The sequence below is a fragment of the Haematobia irritans genome, chromosome 1, assembly GCF_050003625.1.
Source record: "Haematobia irritans isolate KBUSLIRL chromosome 1, ASM5000362v1, whole genome shotgun sequence".
In the NCBI taxonomy this organism is placed as follows: Eukaryota; Metazoa; Arthropoda; class Insecta; order Diptera; family Muscidae; genus Haematobia; species Haematobia irritans.
Window position 1 is genome coordinate 43,476,353 of NC_134397.1, and position 21,919 is coordinate 43,498,271.

Sequence of the window (21,919 nt, forward strand, 5' to 3'; positions counted from 1 at the left end):
AGTGGTACGCCGCCAACAACGTGCAGGTGGTTCCCAAGGACAAGAACCATCCCAACACGCCAGAGCTCCGCCCAATTGAGAAATACTGAGCTATTGTCAAGCGGAACCTAAAGAAGACCTAAAAAACGTACAGCAGTTCAAGGCAAACTGGCTTTCTGCGGCGAAGAAGGTGGACAAGGTGGCTGTACAAAATCTGATGGCAGGTGTCAAGCGTGAGGCCCGGCAATTCGGATTTGGAAAAGCGAAAGCCTAAATGAATATTTTTCCTGAATTTTATACTAATTGAACTTGAAAAAGAAATTTAATTTGATTTTTTAAATAAACGATTTCACCGATTTACACGCGTTTTCCCTTGACCAAATTTTGACCGTATCACCCTTTATATAAAATAAATGGACAAAATGGAAATATTCAGGATACTTCATTTTTTTTTTAAATTGAGCATAATTGTGTTACATTATCAATAACCAGTGTTAGGGTTAGGCATAGGCGTAGGAAGGCCTCTGGGGAGGGGGCTTAGACCCCCCCAGAAAAAATTTAGCCCCCCCAGAATTTGAAAACCTATTTACGATTTTACATTTTATAAAAATTAAACAAGAATATACAACCGCACAAAGTTCCGCTAAAGACTTTCATGCACAATCGAATTACTTGGGTTGTGGTAGCAGTTGCCGATGGAAATGTTTGAAGTCTGATATTTATGAAATAGAGCTGTGACTGAACTTATGGTTTAGTTGAATAACTAACAGCCTGTTTCTGTATGTCGAACGAGTTCAATCGATCGACTGAAATGCAAAGAAACAACTGTTTTTTGGTTATAAATTCAGCTGTTTGTTTCCATTTTAGTCGATACACAGAGCTCATTCGACATACAGAAACAGGCTGTGAAGCTCCTTTATTATATTGTTTAGTCTGGTTTAGTCATCTTAATTAAAACAAGTATATACGGCCGTAAGTTCGGCCAGGCCGAAGCTTATGTACCCTCTATCATGGATTGCGTAGAAACTTCTTCTAAACACTGTCATCCACAATCGAATTACTTAAGTTGCGGTAACGCTTGCCGATGGCAAGGTATCTTAAAACCTCCTAACACCATCTTCTAAATTGTATGTAAGTCCATACGTGTTATATATTAAATCAAAAAAGATCGATCCAATACGTATATAATTCAGTTTGACAAAGTAGACATAAAATTTTGACAAAATTTTCTACAGAAATAAAATTTTAACAAAATTTTCTATAGAAATAAAATTTTCACAAAATTTTCTATAGAAATAAACTTTTGACAAAATTTCCTATATAAATAAAATCTTGGTAGATTATTTTTGGCTCGAGTGGCAACCATGACTATGAACCGAATAAAATTTGAACAAAATTTTCTATAGAAATAAAATTTTGACAATGATGAAAATTTTATTATGAACCGAATAAAATTTTAACAAAATTTTCTCTAGAAATAAAATTTTGACAAAATTTTCTATAGAAATAAAATTTTGACTAAATTTTCTATAGAAATAAAATTTTGGTAGATTTGGACCAATTTTTGTGTGATTGGACCAATTTTGGTATGGTTGTCAGCGACCATATACTAACACCACGTTCCTAATTTTAACCGGATCGGATGAATTTTGCTCCTCCAAGAGGCTCCGGAGGTCAAATCTGGAGAACGTTTTATATGGGGGCTATATATAATTATGGGCCGATATGGACCAATTGTGGCACGGTTGTTAAAGATCATATACTAACACCATGTTCCAAATTACAACCAGATTGGATGAAATTTTCTTCTCTTGGAGACTTTGCAAGCCAAATCTGGGGATCGGTTTATATGGGGGCTATATATAATTATGAACCGATGTGGACCAATTTTTGCATGGTTGTTAGAGACCATATACCAACATCATGTACCAAATTTCAGGTGGATCGGGTGAAATTTGTTTCTCTTTGACGCACCGCAACCCAAATCTGGGGATCGGTTTATATGGGCGCTATATATAATTATGGACCGATGTGGACCAATTTTTGCACGGTTGCTAGAGACCATATACCAATACCATGTACCAAATTTCAGCCGGATCGGATGCAATTTGCTTCTCTTTGAGGCTTCGCAAGCCAAATCTGGAAATCGGTTTATATGGGGTCTATATATAATTATGGACCGATGTGGACCAATTTTTGCATGATTGTTAGAGACCATATGCCAACATCATGTACCAAATTTCAGCCGGATCGGATGAAATTTGCTTCTCTTTGAGGCTCCGCAAGCCAAATCTGGGGATCGGTTTATATGGGGGCTATACAGTATGTCAAGAAAGTATTTTGACAATAGGATACAAATTATGTTTTGTTCCAAAATTAAATATAATTTAATTTTAAAAAATATTTTATTATCTATTTTGCAAAGTATACATATTTTATTTTTCTCAAAACGAATTAACAACTCGATTTTTACTTCAATTATTTCTGGAATTTTAAATATTTGGCAATGTCAAAAGACTTTCTTGACATACTGTATATAATTATGGACCGATGTGAACCAATTTTTGTATGATTGTTAGAGACCATATACCAACACCATGTACCAAATTTCAGCCGGATCGGATGAAAAATGCTTCTCTTAGAGGCTTCACAAGCCAAATCTGGGGATCGGTTTATATGGGGGCTATATATAATTAAGGACCGATATGGACCAATTTTTGCATGGTTGTTAGAGACCATATACCAACATTATGTACCAAATTTCAGCCGGATCAGATGAAATTTTCTTATCTTTGAAGCTCCGCAAGCCAAATCTGGGGATCGGTTTATATGGGGGCTATATATAGTTATGGACCGATGTGGACCAATTTTTGCATGGTTGTTAGAGACCATATACCAACACCATGTACCAAATTACAGGCGGATCGGATGAAATTTGCTTCTCTTTTAGGCTCCGCAAGCCAAATCTGGGGATCGGTTTATATGGGGGCTATATATAATTATGGACCGATGTGGACCAATTTTTGCGTGGTTGTTAGAGACCATATACAAACACCATGTACCAAATTTCAGCCGGATCGGATGAAATATGCTTCTGTTAGAGGCTCCACAAGCCAAATCTGAGGGTCCCTTTATATGGGGGCTATACGTAAAAGTGGACCGATATGGCCCATTTTCAATACCGTCCGACCTACATCGATAACAACTACTTTTGCCAAGTTTCAAGTCGATAGCTTGTTTCGTTCGGAAGTTAGCGTGATTTCAACAGACGGACGGACGGACGGACGAACGGACATGCTCAGATCGACTCAGAATTTCACCACGACCCAGAATATATATACTTTATGGGGTCTTAGAGCAATATTTCGATGTGTTACAAACGGAATGACAAAGTTAATATACCCCCATCCTATGATGGAGGGTATAAAAATGTTATTGGTATTAAAACTATTCTTTCATAAATTAATATCTTAATAATGCTGCAAAAAAGCGTCGCCAAAAAAGAAGTGAAAATGTTCTTTTTGGGTCCGGAAGTGGTGCAAAATTGGCGGAGAAGCGATGAATGTAATAGGAACTCGTCATAGAAGGAATGTCCACCGTTTCAACAGCCGTTGCAGTAAATTTGCATCACTTCTTACGGTGTGATCCGAACTCAGAGTTTTGAATGTGAATTAAAAAATTGTGTGAAATTTTCCCAAATAAATAATTTTTATTTATTCGTTTTTTATTTGATTTTTGGTCGACCTTTTGTTAGAATTATATAAATATTTATAAAGACCTCGAGCTTCAAGAAACATTAATTTATAATAATTTTTATATTTTTTTATGACTTTTAATGCATTCTAACGCTTGTTTGAATATTTTCAAAAATTATCGATTTTTCTATAATGGATTTAGCATTTTTGTGGCAAAATTTGAATAATTTTTACCATGTTATTTATTCTCACTCTTTTTTTTAAACAATTTGGAAAAAAAAACAAAAATTACACATTAAAATATGAAAAATCTGAAGTAAAAAACTTCCTGTGTTGTAATATAATTAACTTCTTTGTGAGGACATTTTTGGAAGTGCTTTTAAAGTTGTGTCTTTAAAACAAATCCCAATTTTTTTGCTGGGAAAAGTGTGGAACTACTTTTAGTTGCTTTATTATATATTATTTTGATGTCTATTTTTGTATTCTTTTTTATGAAATAAAACAATAATTGAACCTATAAGCTCAGCTAGGGGGGCTATAGCCCCCCCTAGGAAAATTGTCTAGCTACGCTAATGGGGTTAGGTTAGGTTAGGTGGCAGCCCGATGTATCAGGCTCACGTAGACTATTCAGTCCATTGTGATACCACATTGGTGAACTTCTCTCTTATCACTGAGTGCTGTCCGATTCCATGTTAAGCTCAATGACAAGGGACCTCCTTTTTATAGCCGTGTCCGAACGGCGTTTCACATTGCAGTGAAACCACTTAGAGAAGCTCAGAAATGTCACCAGCATTACTGAGGTTGGATAATCCACCGCTGAAAAACTTTTTGGTGTTCGGTCGAAGCAGGAATCGAACCCACGACCTTGTGTATGCATGGCAGGCATGCTAACCATTGCACCACGGTGGCTCCCAACTTTATTTTGATAACATTTTATACTCGCTTTGACATACTGCTTACAAGCTTCCGACTGGTTTCATATGAGTTTTCATACCATGTTATCTGTTTAAGTTGTTGTTTATTTTTAAGTGTTTCATTCCCAATTCTGTCTTTTAACTCTCCCCAAAGGTTTTCAATGGGTTTGGGGTCTGGTGACTGAGTAGGCCAATATAGAAGGGTTATGTCATTGTCTTGGAACCAATCGTTGTCTTTTTGAAACACCCACCTTAGAGGTATGTTTTCTTCTGCGTACGGCAGCATTGTGTTCTCCAATATATTTCTATATTCGAACAGGGTCATTTTATAAATAATGCGATAAATTCGACCTAGGCCATACCAGAAAAAATAGCCCCATACCACTATGTTCCCGCTCCCATGCTTGGCCGTCATTTTTTTTGAAGCGCATATGAAATTCTTTTCCTTGGGGTCGACGAACATTACGACTACTACCATTTCGGAATATTTTTTTTAGTTACATCGCTCCACAAGGTATTGCGCCATTTTCTCTCACCTACCGTTCCTGACCACCTATAATGTTTTCTGGCGAAGCATAGAACCTCTTCAAGGAGCAAATTTCATCCGATCTGGTTGAACTCTGGTTGGTAGTATGTAAAATTTGGTCCATATCGGCCCAGAATTATATATAGCCTCCATATAAGCCGATCCACAGTGTTGACTTCCGGATCGTCTTGGAGGAGCAAATTTCATATGATCCGGTTGAAATTTGGTATGTGATGTAAGTATACGCCCTTTAAAACCCATGCACAAAATTGGTCCATGTCGGTCCAGAGTTTATATAGATCCCATATAAAACAACATATTTCGCATTGATATAAATGCGTTTAATTGTTGAATATTCTTTATGAAAAGGTGTGCCACCGTTTATGGTGAAACTTTTTTTTGCCACTTTCTATAATATAATTACTGTCGAGTAACGCTGGATTCCCGGAAACTCCACTTGGTTCGTGATTTTAAAATTACACAAGAAAAAATCGGTCAATATCAAATGTCGACACCAAAAGTCGATTTTATCCAACATGAAATTTGGACCAATTTTGAAAGCAACAAAAGTCGAATTTGTCCAATATGAAGTGTTGACTTTGATTTTTCGACAAAATCTGTTTTTGTGTACCTAGCAAATGCTCCCCCTTAACCCTTATAATAAAAAACTTATTATTAATTTTTTTTTTTATTTTAATGAAATACTTTATTTTTGGGGTTTTTCATTTTCGTTTTGTTTTCAAATAATATATAATTTCGAATTATATAATTAGGCATGAATATATTTATTATATACACTATAAATCATCTTACATACATACAATATAATATAGTATTTATGTATTTATATCGCCTTTCCATCCTTTGTAGACATGCGTTTAGTTTGTTTAAAGCTAAATTTCATAATATTTATGAAGTATGGATGTTAACAAATTTTGGGAGGAAAAATTAAATATATTATTTTATATCATGGAACATTTTGTTGCTGATGATTAAATGTATAAATATGGAGCTTAGATGAAACTGAAATGCTTTTTAGTTTATGAAGATGAATGGGAGTTTCCGTTTCTTTGGGTGTTTTTATTTTTATATAATTGTTTGGTAAACTTCGAGATAGTGTTTTGTTGTTGTTGTGGTTGCTGTTTATTTTTTTTTTTAGATTAAGTTCTTCATTGGTTACGCATTGTTTTCTTTTTTAGATCAAAGACAGTCTTTTTTTAAGATTTTTTTTTGCTTGTTTTAAATATATATTAATTATAATAATATTCTCGAGATTATAAATAATTTATCGTGTCTTTTCTTAATCAATTGTTTTTTTTTTTTGTTTTCAATTGGGAGTTTTTCTTTTTAAATAATTATCATATTGTATAATTTGCTTTTTATTAGAATTGCCTTTTTTTCTATATGTTCTATTCCAAAGATAGATATATTTCTTTAACAAATTTTAGTATTTAGTAATGTTTTTGGCCAACAATGAGAGAGAGAGAGAGAGAGCTTGTATTAGACAGAAAGGGATTGATTAAGGAAAAAAATTGGTCAATATAAAACAACAAGGACTTGTTTATAAAGAAATAACAAATAATAAAATTGAAATAATATTTAAATACAGTTGGAAGATAAAAACTGTTATTTCGGTAGTAGATTGTAATATTCCATAATTTTAGACTCCATTACAATAGATTTCCTTCTTATACTGAAATACCTATAGCTGATCGATCCTTCTTAGTTCATCTAATTAAAAAGTTAATTGATTAAATTTTTGTTTTATTTAAAAACTTAATTAAATCAATTAATTTGTTTGTTAATTATTTATTCAACAACGTACACAAACAAAATATTTTTGTCTTCAATCACGAAATTAATTGATCCAATTAATTTTTTAATTGAAATGTCTTCAATCACAGAAATGCTAGTATCAATTAAAAAATTAATTGAAAGGCAATTAAAAAATTAATTGAATCAATTAAAAAATTATTTGATACTATTAATTTTTGTGATTGATTTTAGTTTCAATTAAAAATTTTTTTGAATCAATTAAAATTTTAATTGAATATTTTTTACTACTCAGTTAAGACTTTAATTGGAAAATTTTTCGTGATTTTTTTTTGTGTAATATAAAAAGCCCAAGCAGACCTTTTTTATTTTTTTTTTTTTTTGTAATAAGGAAATTTCGTTTTTAGTATCCCGAGTAAAAATTTAGAGATCTAATTTGATACAATTAGATATGAGTAGATCCGAAAAATGGTAAGATCTAATCATATCTAATTACTATGGAAATAGATCTGATAAGATCTCAATATTGGCCTAGATCTAATGTCTTAGATATAATTATATCTATCCCTATATATAATTGGATCTGATATTAGATGTGGTCATATATGGAATTATATACTTTTATATCTAATTCTATCTCATCATTTGTGGGTATATCTGATTATATCTAAAGGCGCCAATTTTGAGATCTAATCATATCTGATTAGATCCACCAATTTGTACACGGGATATGAAAAAAGTGCCTTTTTCGTCATATGAAGTTTTAGTTTTGTTTCTGAAGGAATATTTCAAATCTCGTAATTTCTGCTACTGCAAAGATCTAATATTTGTTTTTCAATTGAAGTATTTTAGAAATTAGATCTTATTGTGGACGGAAGTAATAAACATATAAAGGAAACGCTTTTCGACAGGTAAAATTGTTTAAAGTTTTAAATTTTCTTGGAATTTCGTAATGGTTTAATAAAATATATTATAATATTCGGTAATGAACTTTTTATTGTAGAGATCGAACAAAATGAGATGAAACAAAACATTAAATATTATTAAATTATTAGATTGAAAATTGAAAATTATTTTTGTGTTTGGAATAAAAGCAAGATCAATTTTGTATGTACCGTAATACTGTAAAAAATATTTATGTGCAGTTAATTCGAATTCTCTCCAACTGTATTTTGTGTGATTATGATTTAATCATGCGAGAAATGTAAGTGGAAAATAAAAATTCTCTTGTTTTTCTTTAGAACAATATTTTGAAAAATGTTTGCAATTCAATTGTTTTATTTTTCTTTAGAACAACATTGATAACTTGTTGCAATAATAATAATAATAATCTTATACACATTTTTATAATATCCAGAATTTTCAGAAAAATTATCTTCCACAATATCACAGAGAAACAGAGAATTTCTATTTTCCATTATCACATGTTAAGATAATGAAAATTTGCAAAATAGTAACAAATGAAAACAAAAAGAAAAGAATGATAAAGTAAAGAAATTGAAATGAAGTGCAAGACATATATATAAAACAAAAACTCACACGAAAAATAATACATACATTTTACAAAAAATAATAATAATAATAATAATAATAATAATAATTAATAGGGGGTTTCTTTAAAACCGAAACGAATATTTTGTTTCCTTTGAATTGGGTATTTTTTATATCTCAGACAAATCAAAATATTCGTTTCGGTTTTATAGAACCTCCCATATAAAAATGATAATAATAAATCAAATAACAAAAACGAAAAAAAATGTTTAACTATATATGATAAATATGGAAGTGTATAAAACATAATATATATATTTTTTTCGCTTATTATATATAACTTAGTTCGTTTTCTTTATATAGTTATATAAATATATGAAATTTTGTTTTTTTTTTTTCTTCTTTTTTTTATTTTTTCTTGCTACAACAATTCAATTCAATGTAATGAATATGTTCTTTTTGGCTTTATTTGCCATTCTCAGTTCATAGAATTATAACGTAAATTACTATCAATACCCACACCAGGACTATCTGGTTCCGGACCTAAATCAGATGTGGAATTTGTGAATTGTCGTCTTCGCGGCAAAGCATCACGTATACTTTCAATTAAACGTTGTTGGAATGTCTTATATTCCATATCGACAGATTGAGTTTCGCCGAAATTAAAATCGGCCACTTCCACATTAAAGCTATGGTTAATAAAATTGTAAAAAAAAAAATCATAGTAAAGATACTTTGATTAATCAAATATATGTATACATACCGATTACGACTTTGCAAATAATATGAAACACCAAATACGACCAGTATTATGGCAATTAAAGTAAATGAAACGGGTACTACCACCACAGAAAGTTGAGATTGCTTTTTGGCTGTAAATAGTAGATAAATATTATAAATAAATAATAGATAAATTTTTATTTTATAAATAATATACACATAAAAGTAACCGCTCTATATATAAATACTCAAAACCACACGTTTTGCACAAAGACGTTAGGCATAGATTTATTTTGCGATCTGCCTACACTAGAGCTCGACCGAAGCGGATTTTTTGGCCGAAGCCGATGTTCGGCAAAAAAATCAATAATCGGCTGAAGCCCAACATTTTCCCAAAATTTTTAATTAAATAAGTTTGGAGAGTTTTACTGCAATATTAGCATATTTTATTGAACAAAGATATAAAAGAACAAAATTTTTCTTTTGTCCGAACCGGTTTTTGCCAGTCTTATATATTTGTATAGAACTTACACTTTTTAGTATTCAAAATTCAGTAATTTGATAAAACCAAGATTAAAAAATATATCACACATTGACCAAGATTTCCCTTTCACTTGTTGCTAAAAATTGGGGGTTGTTCGAAAACGACATGTTTCCAGATTTTGAGTAAGTGCATTGAAACTTTTGTAATTGGAAAAAATTATGTTATTGCTTGTTAATTATCAACGACTTTTGCGTGAATTCGATAATGCTTACATTTTAAGAAAGCATTTTCTATTTTTTCCAAAAACTTTGAAAAGGTGTAAACAACTTGTTTACTTTTTCTTCTGCAAACCATATGATTTGCAGATTTTAAATATTCGGCAGGCGAATTAGATTTTTTTTTCACGGGAAACCAAGAACAACTAATATTTTTTGGGAGAAATCAATGGAATAGGTGAAATCGATGTGAAGGGAAATCCATAATTTTTTTCCCATGTGTGTTTTTTTTTAATATTTTCTATAGAAATAAAATTTTGACAAAAATTTCTATAGAAAATTTTGAAAAAATTTTTTATAGAAACAAAATTTTGACAAAATTTTTTATAGAAATAAAATTTTGACAAAAATTTCTATAGAAATAAAATTTTGCCAAAAATTTCTATAGAAATAAAATTTTGCCAAAAATTTCTATAGAAATAAAATTTTGCCAAAAATTTTTATAGAAATAAAATTTTGACAAAAATTTCTATAGAAATAAAATTTTGAAAAAATTTTCTATAGAAATAAAATTTTGAAAAAATTTTCAATAGAAGTAAAATTTTGACATAATTTTCCAGAGAAATAAAATTTTGGCAAAATTCTCTATAGAAATAAAATTTTGACAAAATTTTCTATAGAAATAAAATTTTGACAAAATTTTCTATAGAAATAAAATTTTGACAAAATTTTCTATAGAAATAATATTTTGACAAAATTTCTATTCAAATAAAATTTTGACAAAATTTCTATTCAAATAAAATTTTGACAAAATGTTCTATAGAAATTAAATTTTGACAAAATTTTCTATAGAAATTAAATTTTGACAAAATTTTCTATAGAAATAAAATTTTAACAAAATATTCTACAGAAATAAAATTTTAACAAAATTTTCTATAGAAATAAAATTTTGACAAAATTTCTATAGAAATAAAATTTTGACAAAGTGTTCTATAGAAATAAAATTTTGACAAAATTTTCTATAGAAATAAAATTTTGGCAAAGTTTTCTATAGAAATAAAATTTTGACAAAATTTTTTATAGAAATAAAATATTGACAAAATGTTCTATAGAAATTGAATTTTGACAAAATGTTCTATAGAAATTAAATTTTGACAAAATTTTCTATAGAAATAAAATTTTAACAAAATTTTCTATAGAAATAAAATTTTCTATAGAAATAAAAATTTGACAGTGTTCTATAGAAATAAAATTTTGACACAATTTTCTATAGAAATAAAATTTTGACACAATTTTCTATAGAAATAAAATTTTGGCAAAGTTTTCTATAGAAATAAAATTTTGACAAAATTTTTTATAGAAATAAAATTTTGACAAAATTTTCTATAGAAATAAAATTTTGACAAAATTTTCTATAGAAATAAAATTTTGACAAAATTTTCTATAGAAATAAAATTTTGACAAAATTTTCTATAGAAATAAAAGTTGTCAAAATTTTCTATAGAAATAAAATTTTGACAAAATTTTCTATAGAAATAAAATTTTGACAAAATTTTGTATAGAAATAACATTTTGAAAAAATTTTCTATAAAAATAAAATTTTGAAAAAATTTTCTATAGAAATAAAATTTTAACAAAATTTTCTATAGAAGTAAAATTTTGACAAAATTTTCTATAGAAATAAAATTTTGACGAAATTTTCTATAGAAATAAAATTTTGACAAAATTTTCTATAGAAATAAAATTTTGACAAAATTTTCTACAGAAATAAAATTTTGACAAAATTTTCTATAGAAATAAAATTTTGACAAAATTTTCTATAGAAATAGTTTTTTTAATAAGATTTTTTTGTTTGGCATTTTTTTGGTAACTTTTTTTCCAAATTTTGGTAGACTATTTTTGGCTCTTGTGGCAACCGTGCTCTTGACGCCAAAGACCAATTCGTGGCCGATTGCCGATTTTTGGCCGAAGGCCGAAGCCGATTCCTCGGCCATGCTCTACAACACACAATGTAGTCCTCTGTTGCATTTCTTAACTATATCCATATAGGTCCATATAGGTTGAGATTTGGGTATAGCTCCCTTATAAATGTGTGATCCAAATGCCCCAAAAAGCTGTTCTTTTTAAACTAATTTATTTGGCGACAATCTATTTTTTATGAATTTTCAGCATAAAAAGAGCTCCATTACATTTTTCTTTAAATCATTTTCGAATTTTTATCATTAAGGTTCGACTAGCCAATTTTGACTTTTAGTCGATCAAAAAATAAAAAAAAATAATTAAAGGCCCATTAATAAATTTGTATACCCTTCACCACTACTGTGGTACAGGGTATAATAAGTTTGTACATCGTCCTGGAATTAAATTATGAGTTGATTTAGCGATGTCCATCCCCATGTATATTTGGGTGCAAAGTACAGCTCGCAGTTTAAATCTGATCGTTCAGATTAAAATATAGCTGATATTTATATTTATCACCGATCTGGTCATAATTGACACAACAAAATCTATTTTTATCGATCTTCATCAAATCGCGTACATCCGAATATTTTGTGAGTCTCGTAAAACTTGTCAAAATATCAGCCAAGTCGGGTCAAATTTAGATATAGCTCTCATATATATCTTTCGTGCGATATTCATTTATGTGGTCCCAGAGGCCAGAGTTTTATATTGACTTGCTTGAAATTTTGTACAAGGAGTACATATGATAGTGCCGTCAAGTGGACCAAATTTGATTGAAATCGGATCCGATTTAGATATAGCTCACATATATATCTTTCGCCTGATTTACATTCTTATGCCCACAGCTTAAGTACAATTTTGAAGAGATAGAGGAGAGAGAAGAAATAACATTATATCAAAGTCAGTTCAAATTTTGATATAGACCCCATTTATATCTGCGGCCCGAAACACAAAACAAAATCTGATTCAATCACGAAAGTAATTGATTCAACTAATTTTTTAATTGAAATGTCTTCAATCACGAAAATGACAGTATCAATCACAGTTTTTTAATTGGACATTAAAAAATACTTGATTAAAAAATTAATTGATTTCTGTAGCAAATTTTAATTAATTTGTTAATTAATTCAATTAAAAATTTATTTGATGTTGATTGCAAAACTCTATTAATTTTTTCATTAAAAACGTAACTATTTTAATTACATTCTTAACTGACTTGGTGTTTTTAGTTTAATTAAAAAAACTGACTTTTTGAAATAAATTTTTAGTCAAAAATTAAAAAAAAATCCATAGCTTCTTTTTAAGACTTAGTCTATGGTCACACTAGGCAAATATTTGACAAAAATGAGTGTCAAACATATTTCCAGAACCATTTTCTGGATACGATTTTCGGAAAATAATCCTACCATGATGTTATGTATCCAATATGAACTAAATATGTTTTCTGGTTCGGCTGTGGCGACGGATTCTTTTTCGATTTCTGTCAAATATTTGCCCAGCGGGGCCATAGCATTAGTCTTCGGAGTTGGATTAAAAAGCTAACTGTATAAATAAATTTTTTAATTAAAAATTTTTAAATTTTCAATCATTGAAATAAAAAAAATAAATAATTAACTTAATGTTTCTATCTTGATTAAAAAGTCTATAGTATCAATTAATTTATTAGTTGAAAAAATTTTCAACTTCAATCAACTTTTTAATTTGAAATATTTTTGGTGATATTTTTTTCTGTGTATAAATTTAATTGGCCCCATAGGCCATAGTTTCACCTTGATGTGATTCAAATTTTGCACAAAGAATAAGATTGATGGTATTGGAAATTATAAAAAAATTGGTTAAAATCGGTTCCGATTAAGACATATCTTTTATAATGAAGACCAAATTTTCATTCCGATTTTCAATTAAATTTAATTTCATTGTGAGGCCTAGTCCATATCCTGTAAAGTAGCTACTGTAGCTTAACATGTGAGAATAAAATGTACCTATACCTTCAATACATATGTACCGCCCGATAAATCATAAATACAATATCGCAACATTTCATATAAATGGTTTTAGATTTAAAAATTTCCAAATGTTTTTTTAAATATTTTTCTTTTAAATGCATTCTTTAATTTAAAATTTTAACCGATTTTAAATTTTATGTCTAGAAATTTGTGGTATTCACAAAAGACTACTGGTGCAAAGCACCATGATACCTTGAATTAGGGATACAAAAGTCGAATTCAAAGTCCGAGTCGAATTTTGTAGTCTTCGAAATCGATTAATCAACAACATCGACTTTTTATAGTAACCAAAATGGACTAAACGAACTTTAACGAAAAAGTCGAAAACTCGAATTTGAATTGAAATAGGAATGATATTGGCTCTTTTTATGCTGAAAATTCATCAAAACGCCGAAAGTCGAAACGTCAAAAAACGACTTTCCAATAATCGTAGAATCCCGCACCTAAACCTTGATTACAAAAACAAAGTATAAACTCTGTCTTCTTCCTTGACGCAAAATTCTGATCATAACTTCGAGTCCAATTTCTTTTTATAAGGGACTTTCAAGTATATACCCCTTTAAAAGCCTATAGCCAGTAGTGCTTCACTTACCTTCATAGATGTTTATGGTAACTTGATTAACGGTCTCAGAAACATCATTACGTATGAAGAATAAAAATGTTTTACTTTCTCCATAGTAGCGATTATATTTGAATTCGCAACTATCGATGGCATAGTAAAAATTACATGTTTCATTGCCTGTGGCATTATAGGGAGCTAAAAAAAGAAAATAACAAAATACTTGTAAATATTTGCTACAAGAAACTAATTAAACCAAACTTACCATCAAATATTAAAACACAATATTCTATTTTAGAGGAACCTTTGCATTTAATATCCAAATTCAAGAGATCACCATGTTGTAGCCAATTTTTACCACTCACTGTGAAATTACTAATAGGAGCTGAAATTAAAAAAAAAAACATACAAATAATTGAATATTTTAAGGTTTTTTTTTTATATCTTACATTTTGAGACAATTTGTCGGTGATAATAACCATAGATTTTCATAGGATCTCTTACGACTATGGATTTATTAACGCAATTGAATGGTGGCTCATTGCCATTATCATATGCTTTTGGTAAGAGATTATAATGTTGGACCCCTTCGGTGGGATTTCGATCTAATTTAGGATTAATAAGGGCCGCCGAAACATTGAGAGGATTATGATTTTTATTTTGAGTTTGTAAAGCGGCTGTAAGATTTAAACCCAATAGCGCAGCATTTGCATGGGCCATTTGGGCAATTTCCTTAGTGTTTTCAGCGGAAGTGTCACGTTTGGATTTTTTGGGCGGAGGTTTTGGAGTAGTTGTTGTTGTCGTACTACTAGAGGTTGAAGTGGTTGTGGTGGTAGGTTTTGGTGTTGTAGTAGTTGTAGTGGTAGTTGTGGTCGTCGTGGTTGTTGTTGTCGTCGTAGTAGTTGTTGTCACAGGATCTGGAAGTTTCTCAAAGGAAACCACCACTAATGCCTCAATATCATATGTTTGCTCCGGTTCCTTATACAGAGCCTGATAATTGAGACCATTTGATACACCAAGATATGTACAGTTTTGGAACCAATATGTCTGTATATATGTTGCATTCTCCATTAGATAGGCCTCTTCCTCTGCCGGCAATCCAATGGTATGATTAACAATAGCCTTGGTGGAAACATATTCCTTAGGCCTTTGCGTACCATCTTGTATGAGATGCATAGTACCACCAAGAGTGTCTGTAATTTCAATCCATGTTGTACCGGTGGCTATGGTAATCCACAACAAATAATCCTCCTGTACAATTACTTTCACCTTATATTTTCCATATTTTGTTTTATTTTTAGGATATTCTACGGTCCATGTGTACGTGGGTTGGGTGGAATCGAATGTCTGCAAATAATTGGGAAATGTTGTTAATTTTGTTTATTTATAAATTTTTTGTATAGTCTAGCTCACAGCTTCCCAACCACGACTGCCACTCGAGCACAAAAAAATCTACCAAAATATGGAGCAAATTTTTCCAAAAAGCTACGAAACAAACAATAGAAAATTTTTTCAAAACTTTATTTTTATAGACAATTTTGTCAACATTTTATTTCTATAGAAAATTTGCTCAAAATAATTTTTTTTTATAGATATTTTGTCAAAATTTTATTTCTATAGAAAATTTTGTCAAAATTTTATTTTTATAGAAAATTTTGTCAAAATTTTATTTTTATAGAAAATTTTGTCAAAATTCATTTTTATAGAAAATTTTGTCAAAATTTTATTTATAGAAAAATATGTCAAAATTTTATTTATAGAAAAATATGTCAAAATTTTATTTCAATATAAAATGTTGTTTAAAATTTTATTTTTATAGAAAAATTTGTTAAAATTTTATTTCTATAGAAAAATTTGTCAAAATTTTATTTCTATAAAAAATTTTGTCAAAATTTTATATTTATAGAAAATTTTATCACAATTTTATTTTTATAGAATAAATTTATAGAAAATTTTGTCAAAATTGTATTTTTTTGACAAAATTTTATTTTATAGTAAATTTCTCGCAATTTTATTTTTATTGAAAAAATTTATTTTTATAGAAAATTTGTCACAATTTTATTTTTATTGAAAATTTTGTCAAAATTTTATATAGAAAATTTTGTCAAAATTTTATTTTTATACAACATTTTGTCAAAATTTTATTATTATAGAAAATTTTGTTAAAATTTTATTTTTATAGCAAATTTTGTCAAAATTTTATTTTATAGAAAATTTTGTATAATTTTTTTTCTATAGAAATTTTTATCCAATTTTTATTTTTATTAGAAAATTTTGCGAAAATTTTATATTTATAGAAAATTTTGCGAAACATTTTGTCAAAAATTTATTTTTGGAGAAAATTTTGTAGATGTTTTATTTTTATAGAACATTTTATTTTTATAAAAAATTTTGTCCAAATTTTATTTCTATAGAAAATTAAGTCAGACTTTTATTTTTATAGAAAATTTTGTCAAAATTTGATTATTATAGAAAATTTTGTCAAAATTCATTTTTATAGAAAATTTTGTCAAAATTTTATTTTTATTGAGAATTTTGTCAAAATTTTATTTTATAAAATATTTTGCCAAAATTTTATTTCTATAGAATATGTAAAAATTTTATTCCTATAGAAAATTTTGTAAAAGTTTTATTTTTATTGGAAATTTTGTAAAAACTTTATTTTTATTGGAAATTTTGTCAAAATTTTATTTTTATAGAAAATTTTGTCAAAATTTTATTTTAATACAACATTTTGTCAAAATTTTATTATTATAGAAAATTTTGTCAAAATTTTATTTTTATAGCAAATTTTGTCAAAATTTTATTTTATAGAACAATTTGTATAAATTTTTTTCTATAGAATTTTTTTATTTTATTTTAATTTTTTTTTTATTTTATTAGAACATTTTGCGAAACATTTTTTTATAGAAAATTTTGTCAAAATTTTATTTTTATAAAAAATATTGTAAATGTTTTATATTTATAGAACATTTTATTTTTATAAAAAATTAAGTCAAAAATTTTATTTCTATAGAAAATTAAGTCAGAATTTTATTTTTATAGAATATTTTGTCAAAATTCATTTTTATAGAAAATTTTGTCAAAATTTTATTTTTATTGAGAATTTTGTCAGAATTTTATTTTATAAAAGATTTTGCCAAAATTTTATTTCTATAGAAAATGCCAAATTTTATTCCTATAGAAAATTTTGTACAAATTTTATTTTTATTGGAAATTTTGTCAAAATTTTATTTTTTGTAGAAAATTTTTTTTATTTTATTTTATTTATTTATTTATTTATTCAAAAATTCTGTAATACAAAGCCAATAGAGGCCTATAAAAATATATTACATCATAACAAAAATACTGAGCCATCGATATAAACAAGTTAATATCTTAAACTAAGAAGAAACTAATTTAATTTAATTGGCTCCCCAGCCGCAAGAGTAGTAGTGACTATTAAAATAGCGATGAAATAAGTGGAAATTGGTCCCATATACAGTGCAAGTCAACATAAAATCAATAACTTAAAAATACATAGGAGTTACATAGAATATACCAAGTGTGTATGCAATAGATGAGATGCAAATCGTCCAAGAACCTTACAGTTTAAGTAGCACTAGCCATATATTCCATGAGTTTGAGGCGAAATGCGTTATTACAATGAGAAAAAATGCGTAGTTCTAGAGGCAATCGATTCCAACACCGAGCTATTCTGACCACAAAAGATCTAGCATAAATATTCCTCCTTATACGAGGAATAAATATCTGAACATTTCTAATAGAACGCGAAAAGGTAAAAGTAGAAACCAAATCTAAAGGTCTAGAAGTGTGGATGATGTTATAAAACAATAGGATATTGCAATAATCAACAAATCTCCTAAACGAACATCCAAGGAATCGTACTACATATGCAGAAATGGAAGTTCTACGCCTTACATTATATACAATATCACAATGGACTGAATAGTCTAAGTGAGCCTGAATCTTAATCGGGCTGCCACTTTAACCTACATTATATACAAAGCGTACAATCACATTGACAATGCGCTTCAACTTAGAAAAATGTTGCAAGATAGTTCCAGAAACAACTTCAAGACCATATAATACTAGGGACATCAATAGAGCATGAGCCAATTTAATTTTAACCGGAAGAGGCAAAAATAAGTTGGTCCCATAAATCCTACGCAATGTCCCCCAAACTCTACCTGATACGGAATCGATATGATATTGAAAAGAAAGATCAGTATCAATTATTACACCCAAGCAACGATGCCTATCCACAATCTGAATCTCCTCCTGACCTAGGAAAAACCTAGGACATGCAAACGAACCTCTAGACGACCTAAATACCATAGCTCTGCTTTTCAACGCGTTCACTGTGAGATGGTTAATAGAAGACCACACCAGAAAGCGATCTAGACAGGAATTGATATCACTCTCAAAAATTTCAGATGAAGAACTAGAGCCATTAAATAGTAAGAAAATGTCATCAGCGAACATAAATGTCTTACAACTCCTGGAATCGGTATATCTATATAGGTCATTCACATATAAAATAAAAAGCAATGGACCCAAAACTGAGCCCTGAGGCACGCCCGAATAAAGCGGCAGAGTACTAGACTGAGCACCATTGAGAACAACAAATTGGGACCTATTACATAGATAGGAATATACAAGCCTGCAAGCAGAGGGAGAAAAATTGAACTCATCATTGAGTTTGGCAACCAATCGCAAATGATTAATAGAGTTGAATGCCTTGGATAGATCTAGTGACACAAGCGTACTCAATTTCCCATCATTAATTTCAGCCCGAATGGAATCAGTCAACGAAAGAAGCAAATGTGTCGTATTAAGACCTCGACGAAAAGCAAATTGAGAACTGTGCAACAAATTAGACGACATCTCAAGCAGTTGACCCTTCAAAACATGCTCAACCACCTTCGATACAGTAGGCAAAATGGAGATCGGTCGAAGATCCTCAGGTCCAGAGACTATGTGCGTTTTAGGAATCGGAACTACTCGAGCGCTTTTCCATTCGGATGGGAACACAGATGTTGTCAAAATGGAGTTTACCAGATCCAAGATAATGGTGGAAACATATGGAAAGATTATCCTCAAAAAAGTAATGTTAATTCCGTCAATACCAACTGACTTGGAGGTAATCCTACCCATGGCCTCAACCAACTCAAACTCATCTATACAGTGGAAAGAGAAGGATGACTCAGACTCTTTGGTCCAAATTTTATTTCTATAGATTTTTTTATAAAATAAAATGTTGCCAAAATTTTATTTCTATAGAAAATGTTGTCAAAATTGTATTCCTATAGAAAATTTTATTTTTATTGGAAATTTGGTCAAAATTTTATTTCTAAGAAATTTTTGTCAATATGTCATTTTTATAGAAAATTTTGTCATAATTTTATTTTTGTAGAAAATTTTGTCAAAATTTAATTTTTAGAAAAAAATTTGTCAAAATTTAATTTTTATAGAAAATTTTGTCAAAATTTAATTTTTATAGAAAATTTTATTTTTATTGGAAATTTTGTCAACATTTTATTTTTATAGAAAATATTGTCAACATTTTATTTTTATAGAATTCTTCTACCAAACAGTAAAAAATCTACCATTTTTGGTAAAATTCTACCAACTGTGGCAACCGTGTTCCCACCCCGACTTGTAGACATCTTATGATACTCTGATATGCTAAATTACCATAAATTGTTCTAAAATCAGTTTTAATTTCATTAAAAATTGTAAAACACTCATGAAATCGTTTTGAAACCAAATTGAAGTCAACCTATGTAATCCACTCGAGGAGAACTAAACTCTTTTGCTATGCCTCTAGTTAATCGCAAGCTCATACTAAGTAAGAAGGATATAAAGATGCGAATGTCCGATGGAAGAAATGCAAGAGTTTCGAAGACCCCAATTTTATTTTAATGACCCCACTTAATCTTCGTAAATTACCTGTACAACAGGTCTTAGGGGAGTGTTAGTTAATGTGGTATCACAGTAGACTCAATTGTCTAAATCATGAAATAGCTCTTCAAATTTGAAAAAACTGAGTTCTTATTTCAATAGAATTTATTATAACCCATTTCACCCTTTCCAGAAATTCTTCATGTTGTTAAAAACCATTACGTGGAACAATGAATACATTTCAATAAACACTCAATTGGAATAAATTCAAGCAATGCCTTCGGTTGCAAGTATGGCCCATTATTCTTATCTTTACGAATGTTTTGTATTTCTTGCCGACAAAAATTAGTCATCGTTTGTTTATCAACACCACAATTGCTGAATTTCTTTTGAAATGCAAATAACGAAAAGTAATAATAACAATACACTTTTCCTAGGGTTAATAACATGCATTGTTTAACTTGTAAAAAACATTCCATTGGAGTTTTTACAATGTCACATAATTCACGAATACTGGGTGATTTCTAATTGGTTTCTCTCTATATATATTCATATTGGAAAAAGAATATCCTAGAGATTTATAATTATACTTACGCCTTCATGTTGTGCATCATCTCTCCATATGTATCGATATTTTCCAGTTGGCGACACCTTTCCCTTTTGTTCATAAAGTGTTGCGGTAAAATTCACCGTCGAACCGATCAGAGCTGAAGGGGAACTTTTGATTTCAACAAATGCGGACTCCACTAAATAAAAACAAAGAAATGTTTAGATTGTGAGAATTAATACTAAGCTCTCTGGGGGCGTAAATATTGAATTTTTATATTACGTACCACCATAGCGACTCCAAATGGCGCAGTAGATAAAAAGCATGAATAAATGCAAATGACATGACGATGATTGTTGTTTGAAAACCTGCATATTTCTTGTAATTTTACGCTGACTGGAGGGGGGAAAGTAATCTTGAAACTGGAAATCCCGAGCTACTTCCTTATATTGATTATGGTAATATTTATCTATAGTTAAATAACCTATGGGTACTTTGTTGTTAAATGAAATAAATACATTTCTTCTTGTGTTTGGTCGTTGACGTCTCGCCTTTACCGTATGCCCCAAAGGGTAGGCTATTCCTCGAAAGATTTTTACACAATCTTTTTGTTGTTGGACTTTCCGCTTGAAATTTTGCTTTGTTGTTTGCGATTGTTTTGGTATATCTTTTCAATTTCCCTTTCTTGCGACTCGCGTGTATTGCTATTATTTTTACGTATATTAGTTGTATTAATAAAAACTTTAAATAATGAGGATCGTAGCGATGAGAATATAGAAAAGAAATTAACATTAACAATACGTTCAAATTATTTTCCTCTTCGCTGGTATAATTTGTTAATTCTTATCTTTCCACTCTTTCACTATGTCAGAGTTGTCGAAGTGAAAGTAGAAAAAACTCTGTATTTTCTTTTGCAAGAGTTGGCAACCCACCACATTCCTGGCCGTTCAGAGGATGTTTTAATTAGGTAGTATTACAATGTGCCGTTCAGACTATAAGATTATCCGTACAATAATGCCGGTATTCAACTTTTCAAGACAAAACCCAAATGTTTGCCACAACATAATTCATGTTTGACGACATAATCTATACTGCGGTTTATAAATTAAGGTGGGTACTATGTTTGTTGGCACGAAAAAAACTT

The 21,919-nt window shown here is 29.3% G+C and overlaps 1 protein-coding gene across 2 annotated transcripts; it reads right to left on the reverse strand.

The window, feature by feature from the left end:
* Positions 1 to 5,795: 5,795 nt before the first annotated feature.
* Positions 5,796 to 21,644, reverse strand: LOC142220794 (uncharacterized). 2 transcript variants are annotated; one of them, XM_075290141.1, is made up of 8 exons: positions 21,333 to 21,644; positions 21,062 to 21,259; positions 20,823 to 20,974; positions 14,774 to 15,671; positions 14,590 to 14,709; positions 14,358 to 14,522; positions 9,142 to 9,250; positions 5,796 to 9,067 (listed from the first exon to the last, which is right to left on the reverse strand). In XM_075290141.1, exons 1-8 carry the CDS (start codon positions 21,565 to 21,567, stop codon positions 8,857 to 8,859), a joined length of 2,088 nt encoding a protein of 695 aa, XP_075146256.1. In that variant the 5' UTR covers positions 21,568 to 21,644; the 3' UTR covers positions 5,796 to 8,856. The 2 variants fall into 2 exon arrangements, with proteins under 2 accessions (XP_075146256.1, XP_075146257.1); XM_075290142.1 differs by having other exon boundaries at positions 21,062 to 21,644.
* Between the last annotated feature and the right edge of the window lie 275 nt (positions 21,645 to 21,919).

What these genes read in the sequence shown, in the direction of transcription:
- LOC142220794 (XM_075290141.1), bottom strand. Translation starts at nt 21,567, where the DNA reads ATGTTAATTTCTTTTCTATATTCTCATCGCTACGATCCTCATTATTTA. An exon ending in TACCATAAACATCTATGAAG is followed by an intron (nt 9,251 to 14,357) that starts GTAAGTGAAGCA and finishes TACTATTTACAG; the next exon opens with CCAAAAAGCAATCTCAACTT. An exon ending in TATTTGCAAAGTCGTAATCG is followed by an intron (nt 9,068 to 9,141) that starts GTATGTATACAT and finishes TATTAACCATAG; the next exon opens with CTTTAATGTGGAAGTGGCCG.